The sequence below is a fragment of the Oratosquilla oratoria genome, chromosome 29, assembly GCF_046742065.1.
Source record: "Oratosquilla oratoria isolate Oo_2021 chromosome 29, ASM4674206v1, whole genome shotgun sequence".
In the NCBI taxonomy this organism is placed as follows: domain Eukaryota; kingdom Metazoa; phylum Arthropoda; class Malacostraca; order Stomatopoda; family Squillidae; genus Oratosquilla; species Oratosquilla oratoria.
In genome coordinates, this window is record NC_134805.1 from 3,203,756 (window position 1) to 3,215,654 (window position 11,899).

The 11,899-nt window shown below is 40.3% G+C and overlaps 1 protein-coding gene across 1 annotated transcript; it reads left to right on the forward strand.

Annotated features, from left to right (window-relative positions):
* The first annotated feature begins 9,003 nt into the window (after positions 1-9,003).
* Positions 9,004-10,074, forward strand: LOC143040577 (ATP-dependent DNA helicase Pif1-like). The gene has a single exon (XM_076211655.1). It carries the CDS (start codon positions 9,004-9,006, stop codon positions 10,072-10,074), a length of 1,071 nt encoding a protein of 356 aa, XP_076067770.1.
* Positions 10,075-11,899: the final 1,825 nt, after the last annotated feature.

An 11,899-nucleotide genomic window follows, 5' to 3' on the forward strand; every position in this document is an offset into this window, starting at 1 on the left:
GAATTGTTGAATCAGCATATATTTCTACTAATAATTCATCGAATCATCGAGGAGGGTTTATCAATTTAGCTAAAGAAACTAGTATTTTAATTCTAAAACACGCCAGAAAAACGACCTTTCCCAAGTGTCCGAAAAGATAATTAGATTTAGTACATAAACTCCAATTGCAGTTCTACATACACTCTCTGAAGAAGTTCTACGCGAACGAAACGTTAGAGTGTATAGGGTTCCGAGCCTTCCCCTGTGTTTATGTTCTCCATCATCCAAAAAATTTGTCTAAAATACTTATCAATATATATATATATATATATATATATATATATATATATGTGTGTGTGTGTGTGTGTGTGTGTGTGTGTGTGTGTGTGTGTGTGTGTGTGTGTGTGTGTGTGTGTGTGTGTGTGTGTGTGTGTGTGTGTGTGTGTGTGTGTGTGTGTGTGTGTGAGAGAGAGAGAGGCAGTGGGGAAAACACACAAATAGAACGAGAGTTTATTCTTTAACTAGTTTCGCACTATGGTGCTTCTTCAGAAAGAATATTACACAACAGAAAATACTGGCAATAAATGTAGAAAATGTGTGGGTAATGAACTAGGATAGGTCTGTGTTCAAGGAGTCTCTAACTCTCGTGCGTTGATCGTACTGACACTCCGTGGGATGCCTCTGGAGATCAATCGTCCCGTTTTCTTCCACTTTTTACTGCGTGCGGTGCTATTGTCTCCGATAATTTTATATCACCCACTCTATTGTTCGTACATTTGTTGGTGGCTATGTACAAAGCTTCTACGATTTTCCTTTGACTTTTGCTGAGATTATTATGCAGAACACTCGCTTGATCCTATTTAGGTAGATGTCCTTCTTCGTCTATGTGGTTCACGAGTGCACTGGTGTTGCGGTGGTATTTGACATCGGCTTTGTGCTCTTGTAATCTTGTGCTTAATCCTCTGTAAGTTTCTCCTATATATACACTGTCACACCCCGAACATGGAATTTTATAAACTAAACTTTAGGATTTGTTATTTTCTATCCTTGGTTTGATAAGATCACTAATTTTCGTACCTGCGTCACAAGAGATGTGAATTTTCATATTCTTTCTGAAGAAGCACCATAGTGTGAAACTAGTTAAAGAATAAACTCTCGTTCTATTTGTGTGTTTTCCCCTCTGCCTCTCTCACAAACTGTCAAGATGTCTTCATATATATATATGTATATATATATATATATATATATATATATATATATGTATATGTATATATATATATATACATATACATATACACACACACACACACACACACACACACACACACACATATATATATATATATATATATATATATATATGTACTTATACGTATACATATATATATATATATACAGGTATATATATATATATATATATATATATATATATTTATATATATATGTGTGTATATATATATATGTATATACATATATATACACATACATACATATACCAAGGCTTTTTCCCCCTTACAAGGGGGGTAGCCAAAAAGGAAAAGGCATAAAATCATTCCCACCAATTCCATCCCTGAATACACTCCAGATCCCTCCACCCTCCCTCTCATCTTAGCACCTCCTGGATGACGGGTCATCCCTGCACCTTATCCACTGCCCTGGGTCAAAAGCAGTGTCGTAAGACACAGCACATCCACAGCAGGGCCGCTTCATTAAATCGGCGACCCCCTCTACGTCCCCCCATTGCATAAAAGGAGAAGACGGGGAGAAATAATAATGATAAAACTTTGCTCACACATACTACCTCACCCCCCCATCCCCCCACCCATTCCAACTCATGCATCACAACATCATCTATATACAATCATTCTCCATTCACCCCTGTCTTCTGTCCTCTCCCGTCCTTCCTCAACAGACATTCCCCTCTTCCCCATCCATCCACCTCATCCTAGGACGTCCCTTCATGTTCACTCCCTCCACATCTACCTTCCATACCTCTTTTACTAGTCTTTCTTCACTCATTCTTTCCATGTGTCCAAACCATCCTAATACTCTTTCATCAACCCTATCTCCCAACTCCCTTTACACCCCTGTTCTTCTCCTCACCTCCTCATTTTTCACTTTATCTAGCCTAGTAACCCCCATCATACTTCTCAGACACCTCATCTCAAACACATTCAAACTCCTCTCTTCCTCTCCTATGTTTCATGTTTCTGCCCCTGTTGGCACAATCACTCCTTCATACAATCTCCTCTTAGCATCCATTCCCAAATGTCTATTCCTCATTACACTCTTTAATCCACCAAGGCATTTACTCGCTTCTCTCAATCTACATTCTACCTCCAACTTCACTCCACCTTTTCCTGCCACATTTGCAACCAAGTATCTAAAACTATCCACTTCCTCCAGTCGCTCTCCCTTAATGCTCACTTCCAGTCTACTGCCACTTTCACCCCTTGTACATCTCATCACCTTACTTTTACCCACATTTATCTTTAGCTTTATTCTATAACATACTCTCCCAAACTCTGTCACCAACTTCCTCAATCCCTCCTCTGATCCTGCTACAAGCGCAGTGTCGTCCGCAAACAACAGCTGGCTCACCTCCCACTTTTCTCCATTTTCTTTAATCATCTCCAATCCCTGACCCACTACCCTTGCATTTACCTCTTGCACTACCCCATCCATGTATAAGTTGAACAGCCAGGGCGGCATAACGCATCCTTGACGAAGTCCCACCTTTACTTCGAACCACTCACTCTCTCCATTTCTAATCCTGACACAAGCTCTACTACCCTCATAAAAACTCTTGACAGCTCCGAGAAGCTTTCCTCCTATCCCGTACATCTGCATAACCTCCCACAGTGCCTTTCTGTCTACCCTATCGTAAGCCTTTTCCAGATCCATTAAAGCCCAAAAACATCCTTACCTTTTCCTATAGCTTTCTCACCCATCTGTCTTACCACAAAGATCTGATCTACACAACCTCTACCCGTCCTAAATCCACACTGTTCCTCACCAATTACTCCCTCTGTTCCTCTCCTAATCCTCTCAGTCAGCATCCTCCCATAAGCCTTCCCAACTACACTTAACAAGCTAATCCTTCAAAAAACTACTACATTCACACTTGTTCCCTTTTCCCTTGTAAAGAGGAACTATACAGGCACTCCTCCAGTCCTCCGGCACTCTACCCTCTCTCCAGCAAACATTAAATAACCTCACCAGCCAGTCCACCATCACTGTACCTCCTTTTTTTTAGTCATTCTGCATGGCATTCATCCAGACCAGGTGCCTTACCTGCTTTCATTATCTTAACAACTGCCTTCACTTCATCCTTCCTTATTTCTCCTCCATTTTCTTCACTCATCACTCTCATTTTCTTAGCATTCCCCACTGCAACTATCTTTCACTTCCTATCCTCCTTCACATTTAGCAACTCCCTAAAATATTCTGCCCATCTTCCCCTTACTGCCTTCTCTTCCATTATCATCTCTCCATCTGCACCTTTTACCTTTTCTTCTCTACTTGATTCGCCTCCTCTTCCTCTCTTAATTTATTTCCAAAACATCTTTTTATTACTTTCAAAATTTTCTGTCATACTCTTACCCCATTTCACATCTGCTCTCCACTTTGCCTCCTTTACCTTTTGCTTTACTTCTCTTTTCTTTTCTTTGTACCTCGCATATGACTCCCTCGTCCTATTTTGTAACCAATCTGTGAAAGCTCGCTTCTTCTCTTCTACAACCTTCTTTGTTTCCTCATCCCACCATTCACTACCTTTCCTTCTATTCCCTCCTGTCCTTCTTGTTCCACACACCATCTTTGCACACTTAATGACTCCCTCCTTGAACCATCCCCATTCCTCCTCCACACCTAACTTTACTCTATCCTTCACTCCCTCCCACTCCTCCTTCAGCTCCTTTTTGTACTCCTTCTCCTTTTCCTTTTCATTCAAAGAGTTCACTCTAAGAACCTCCCTACATTTTGTCCCTTTCCTCTTTCTCCATCTATCCTCCACTCTCAACTTACCTTCCACCAAAAAATTATCTGATATTCCCTCACCCTCTCCCCTTAGCACATGTACATCCTTAACTCTTCCTATCATAATCCTATTTACCACTATATAATCCAGTAACGCTCTATCTACCACCCTTCCATGCACCACCCCCTCCCATGTGTACTTATGCTTGACTTTCTTCCGAAACACTGTATTTGCTATCAACAACTCTATTTCTAGACACATTTCCACCATTAACCCTCCACTACGTTTCTTTCCTGGAACTCCACATTTCAAAACCACTCCATCAATTGGACCATTTCCTACCCCAGCATTAAGGTCTCCCAGTACTATTACATTGACATTTCTCCCTAAATCCTCTATGCACTCATTTAGATCTATCCAAAAGGCCTCCCTTTGTTCTACACTCTTCTCACTACCAGGCCCATATGCACTTACAAAGACCCGCATCTCCTTTCCCAGTTTCACCTTCATCCACATTATCCTTGAGGAAACCTCCTTCCCCTCCACTACACGTTTACCTATCTCTTCACTTACTAGAATAGCCACCCCTTCCCTCCCTCGCCCTCTCTTCACTCCTGATAACCTCTCACTTACACTTCCAAACTTACACTCACCTTTCCCTTTCAACTTGGTTTCACTCAAAGCCAACACATCCATCTTTCTTCTCACAAACATACTACCTATCTCTTCCCTTTTACTCTCATCTGTACCACATCCACGTACATTAAAAGACCCAAACCTTAGGGTGCTGGTCCGAGAACTCCCAGACCCTCTTATGTCTTTACTTTTTCTTTTAGGAATGTCCCCCTTGGGGCTACAAGGAGAAGGATGCCTAGTCCCAATCCCCGTTCTTTTCTTCTCGCCTCTTACGATCCAAGTGGGAATACATGGTGGCAGTGTTCTTTTCCCCCACCACAGGGAATTCCCCCACCACATAAAAAAGAATACTCAGAGAAATTGTACAGGACAGCAACAAGGGGTTGGGGAACAGCATAACGGAGGGACAGTCGTAGTATAAAAGTGTTATAATTTCTCTATGAACAGAGTTTTCCTCTATCATAGACAAAATGATGTGTGGCTCTGGTCCGTAGGGGCGCCCATATAGACCCTAAAGTATCAACTGCATGCCATAATAAAAAGCAGCCAATACCCCCAGACACACACACACACACACACACACACACACACACACACACACACACACACACACACACACACACACACACACACACACACACACACACACACACACACACACACACACACACACACACACACACACACACACACACACACACACACACACACACACACACACACACACATATATATATATATATATATATATATATATATATATATATCATATACTAAATAAAAATATTTGTCTTCCGAAAAATTTCTTTTCCTGCGGCCAGCGACACTTGGGGCAAATCGGTTACATCCCCCGGTCGCCTGGCGATGTAACCGATGTAACCTGGCGTTCTGTGTTTAGGACGCTTCTTTACCCGCGTTAAAGATGCCCGAGTCATCGAGGTTCAAGGTGCAGAGAAATCGTCATTTTTGGAAATGGATTACGCAGAAAAAAAAATTGACCAAAGCTTTTCTGAACGAAAACAAAAAACGAATGGGTGAATTGAGAAGTGAACATGCTTCGAGTTTTCCAAATTTATACGGCAATACCAATACATTTTCAGTGAGAGAATCAATAAAGTTGTTCCATCGAAAACTATTAACATTTAGTAAGAGATTGAAAGAAGATAAAAATTACAAATATAGCGACGAAATTTTTTAGTCTCTCGAAACATTTGATGGGGAAATTTCACAAGAGAGTTTGTGTGCGTTTGAAAAGCATTACTTCGCAGGGTACAAAAGTTTTACGAAAAAGGGTGGTAAATCGAATCACACAGATTATCAAAAGTATTATCTTGAAAGAACTTTTAAAGCCCAGAGGCGAATAGATCGAGTTAACAAGTACGTTATTAAAAAAGTAAGAGATCAAATTAGTAAAAGCACTGACACGAAAGTGGAAGAAAACGTCAACGTAATTCAAGAAGCGAAAGATTTAATGATTAAGAAACGTATTGAAGACAAGAAAGAACGACTAAAGAAAATTGAAATGTTTCGTATTCAAAAAGAGGACCGTAAAAAAGCCGAGGAAAAAGAACGAACAAGGAAGAAGGAGGCCAGAAACAAGAAAAGCAAGCTAAAAAAAAGTTATTGCTTAGGGGAAAAAAGGAATTGAAAAAATCCAAAGGGGGTATTTCAAATGGGGGTTTAACATCAGCACAAACCGCCTATATAGATGACTTGCGAGAACAACGTAACAAACTCAATAAAAAATATATATATATTTGTGGAGTCGTTAGAGAGGTTATCCACGGTTTACATAGGATCTTTACGAGAGACTGATAAGAAAGGGGTTCCACTTCATTCAATCGGTGAATTTGGAACATTCAGATGTAAGTTTTGTCAAGCGTTACTATGGGAAAAAGAACGTAGAACCATATGTTGTAATGTGGGACAAACACCAATGTTTTTAGCGACGAAACTCAACGGCGATCTTGAGGCTTTATATAACGGAACGTCCCCTTTATCGAATCGCTTTCTAAAGAATTTAGTCGGATTTAACACGTTATTTTCCTTTACGTCATTTAAAACCTCAGGAACACTTCAAAACAAGCAAGAAAGTTCGTTATGTTACAAGATTCAAGGAAAAGTGTATCATAAAATCGGAATTCTAAAACCAGAATTAATTGCTGGTAAAGAAAAGCCGTTCTGGAAGTCTGATAATTCATTTTTGGATCTTTACTTCTACCACGATAAAAAACAACAATTAAAGTTACGTGTTCAGAGAATGTGCGATTTTTTTTACCCACACAAAGATAGATTACAGAAAGAGAGTAAAAAGCGTCGAGAAAGAGAGGAAAATGAAGTTGTGAAAAACGAAACTATAATAAGTCAATTGTATGATTATTTAGTGGTTAACAATATATGTCTCTCGGGCATGCTCAAAGAAGTTGAATCTTCAAGACAATTGATCGACGATTACGTTAAAAAGACCGATAAAATTCCTGATATGTCCATAACGCTAAAAACAGCCGAAGGCATCAATACGAGAGAGTATAAAGGGGTTTACCATTTACCCACGTCTTCCTCGCAAGTTGGAGGGATAGTTGATTTGAGTCCAGACAAAGACCCCCTTCAGATAATAATAAGTTCCCCTGCAGCGAACACGAAATTTCCTAACAAAATATTGGACCATAACAATTACTTTTATGACATATTCCAGTATCCTTTACTCATTCCCAACGGCGACATAGGGTACTCTTACAAAATGACCAAAAAATGTCAACCTGGGAAAAAAGAGGGGAAATATAACCGACTTTCACCAGCTATGTTTTATTCATCACTTTACATGGAAAGAGAAGGCGTTTTCAACTACATAACCAAAGGTAGAAGGCTGTTTCAGCAATTTGCAGTAGACAATTTCGTGAAGGTTGAATCTAACAAATTGTCGTTTCTGGAACTTCATCAGAATCAAATACGCAAAGAGAGGGCGGACATATTGAACGTTACGAACAAGAATGACATTGGACAAAGAGTCGTGTTGCCTCCCAACTTTGTTGGTGGACCTCGATACATGAAGCAACGACAACAAGACGCTCTCGCATACGTCTCTTATTATGGCTCTCCAGACTATTTCATAACTTTTACTATGAATCCAAATTGGAGTGAGTTACGCGAGGGGATGAACAAAACAGGTTCCACTGAAACAAAATCGTGTGACCGCCCCGATTTAGTAAGTAGAATATTTAAGTTGAAAGTTGATAGCCTAATAAAAGATTTGACACACAAACATATTTTTGGTCGTGTTAAAGCATATCTGTATAGCATAGAGTGGCAAAAACGTGGACTTCCTCACGTGCACGTATTGTTGTGGATGGAAGAACGCGTAACCGCGGATACAGTTTCTCAATTGATCTCAGCAGAAATTCCCGACAAGGAAAAAGAACCAAGACTTTACGATGTTGTCACAAAGTGTATGATTCATGGGCCATTTAAAGGCTACAATGAATCACACCTTTGTTGTCAGGGCAAACATTCGAGAGCACAAAAATGTGGAAAAGGTTTCCCTAAGACTTGCAGAAATGATTTATTTTTTTGGAAACAATGGATACCCAGAATACAAAAGAAGATCGGTTGGAGAAGGAGGTAATTCTTTCGAAATATAAATTAAAAGTGAGAAAAAAACTATAGACAATTCATGGGTGGTGCCATATAACGCGTATTTGTGTTTGAAGTATAATGCTCATATAAACGTTGAATGCTCAAACTCAATCAAATGCATCGCTTACGTTACTAAATACGTGAACAAGGGTTGCGATCGCATTATTTTCACTAAAACGTCCGACAACGGAGATGTAAACGAGGTTAAAAATGATCAAGAAGCAAGATTTGTAAATGCTAACAAAGCTACTTGGAAAATATTCAAATTCGATATTCATAAAAATTATCCTCCTGTGACAACACTCGATTTACATTTGGAAGGAGAAAATGAGGTGTTTTACACTGATAACACGTCAGAAGAAGAGATGAAGAAGAAAACGAATAAAGACACGCAGTTGACTGCGTTTTTCAAATTGTGTTCAAATAATAGCTTCGCTGCCGATTTACACTACCACGAGGTGCCACGCCATTTCATTTACAACGCCAACACATCAAATTGGGAAGAACGAAAAGGCCGTACCTTCTCGCTGGGGCGTATTCGTGCGATGACCACCAAGACAGTAGAGTTGTTTTACTTGAGGCTACTGCTTACGCATAAACCAGGTCCTACGTCATACGAAGATCTTCGCGCAATTGACGGTAAAATGTATCCCTCTAATAGAGAAGCTGTCTAAGCTTTGGGTCTCTTAGCTGATGAAGAAACATGGATAAATACAATTTTGGAGATAATCAATCACACGAATGATAGGAAACAACTTCGAGAGACATATGCAAGCATGTTGGTATTTTCGGATCTTGAAAATCAATCAGGGATCTGGGAAGAAACCAAAGATTTGTTCGCCAGTGACTATCTGCACATCAACAACTTAACTGAATACAACGATGAAATATATTTGGACGCATTAGATGACATTCAAAAACACGTGTGGAATTGTGGAGGGGGAAGCATCACTGAATATGGGTTGCCTCCTTCGAGGGGCGGGGAAAAAACTTCAAATGTCGTTCGAAGAGAGAGGTCTTATAACAAAGAAAAGTTGAAGGAGGAAGTTGCACAGAAAGAATTACTTTTGAACGATAAACAAAAACAAGTGTACGATGCAGTGATGTACCGAGTGCATTTTGGACATCGGTACAAGAACAATGGAATCTTTGTGAATGCTGCAGGGGGCACTGGTAAATCCTTCGTTTTGAACATGTTGTTGGACTCGGTACGTTCTCAGGGCAAGATAGCTTTGGCGGTAGCCTCTTCGGGTATTGCAGCTACAGTTCTTAAGGGAGGAAGAACTGCTCATAACATATTCAAGATTCCGCTAATGGAATATAACGAAGTCAGGTCATGTAGCATTAAGAAAAACTCAGAACTTGCAAAGTTATTAGAATTAACATCTTTGATCGTGTGGGATTTGGTAGTGATGGCAAATAAAAACACGTTGACCGCACTTGATATTACGTTACGAGATGTTCTCGAGAACGAAAAGTTTATGGGAGGTAAGGTGTTTGTTTGCGCAGGGGATTTCAGACAAATTCTCCCTGTTATCCGAGGCGGTGGAAAGAACGAGGAACTCGAACATTGCATCAAGTCAAGTTATATGTGGAACGATCTGACAAAGTTAGAGTTGACAGAAAATGTACGTCTGAAGAAGGATGACACAAAAAACATTCTATTTGCTCAGAAATTATTACAATTGGGATCTCAAAGTGAGGGTCCCGTTGAATTCGACGAAGACTTTGGTGTAAGAGTCAAATCTCGCCAAGAGTTGGTTGATAAAGTTTATGATGACATAGAAAATAATCACCTGAACGCGTCGTATTTTGAAAAAACGAGCTATAGTATCACCTACGAATGATGATGTCGACAACATCAATCAGATGATTCACGAGAAACTAAAAGAGAAGGAAGTCGTTTACAATAGTGTTGATGTTGCAGTCGAAGAAGGAACGGATATACAGACTTCAGTTTTCAACGCCATGACAAGCCCACCCCTTCCGCCTCATCAGCTTAGGGTAAAGGTAGGGAGTGTGCTAATGATCATTCGAAACATTTGCCCACCGAAGCTATGCAACGGGACAAGAATCATAGTGACAAACTTGAACGAAGAAGGAACGGATATACAGACTTCAGTTTTCAACGCCATGACAAGCCCATCCCTTCAGCCTCATCAGCTTAGGGTAAAGGTAGGGAGTGTGCTAATGATCATTCGAAACATTTGCCCACCGAAGCTATGCAACGGGACAAGAATCATAGTGACACACTTGAAAAAGAATGTTTTAGTCGGGAAAATATTAGGTGGAAGTTACCGCGGAGAGCAAGTGCTGATACCTAGAATCACGTTAGAGGCTCAAGATACTCCAGTTCATTTCAAGCGTAAGCAATTTCCGGTCAAACTAAGCTATGCTATGACGATGAATAAGAGTCAAGGACAAACGTTTGAACGTTGCGGGCTACTTCTGGATTCAGTACAGTGTTTCGCTCACGGACAACTGTACGTGGCGTGTTCAAGAGTAACGAGCTGGGATTCGTTATTTCATTATACCGGCTGGCACAATGTAAATGGAGAATATAAAATAAGGCCTGCGAACAACTGTGTATATAAAGAACTTTTGGTTGAGGCTACGCCCAGTCCTCAAGTAGAACCACCGGCCGTCGTTGCTAGCGGTGAAACTTCTGCGATCGCCGAAGAAGAACCAGAGTTTGGAATCAGAGAAATCCCAAAGGAAATTTATAACATCTCAGAAGAAGACGCCGTAAAGATGATTCTCCCAGACTTTGTTTTCAATGATGACAAGGATAACGACCCAGATGAAAGCGATTCCGAAAATGTTACTTTGAAAAAAGAAATGAAGGACATCATATCAGGACTCAAAAAACTACCTAAAAACCAGGGAAAGTTCATCGAGGAGATCAAGGATGTTGTCAAGCGGCAAAGCGACGATGAAGACAGTACCACGTCTCCACCACGGAAAAAGATAAAATTTAATGATAGTATTGTAGTCGCTGATGAGAAATAAAAAAACAATATAATTCAAGTGTTTTATTTTCATGCAAAGTGGGCGTAGCCCAGGGCGCGCAGCGCCCGCGCCGCAGGCCAAGCCCCCCAAATATGCAGCAATGATATAGTCTCAAGAGAGAGAGAGAGAGAGAGAATACCCCGTCTCCACCACGGAGAAAGATAAAAGTTAATGATAGTATTGTAGTCGCTGATGAGAAATAAAAAAACAATATAATTCAAGTGTTCTATTTTCATGCAAAGTGGGCGTAGCCCAGGGCGCGGCGCCCGCGCCGCAGGCCAAGCCCCCCGGCGCAGCCGGCGGGCTTGTATATATGTATATATATGTATATATGTATATATATATATGTATGTATATATATATATATATATATATATATATATATCCGAGAGTTGATACCTTGCCGTGGTGGATAGGCTTGAAAATTTTAATGATTACAAAAGCTATGTTAATAGAGAGTAAACCTCTGCTGGATCACCCATATTGAACAGGTTTTTTAAGAAAGATCAGACAAAGAGCAGCTCACACACACAGTCGGAGGACCCACTGCTAACTTGCACGTCCCGTATGGCGATCAGGGAAATTGCTCATAGATATATGGGGTACCGTCATAATGATGGCGTGGACCATTGTGCATCCTATAGATATATAGAGTTTCACCGA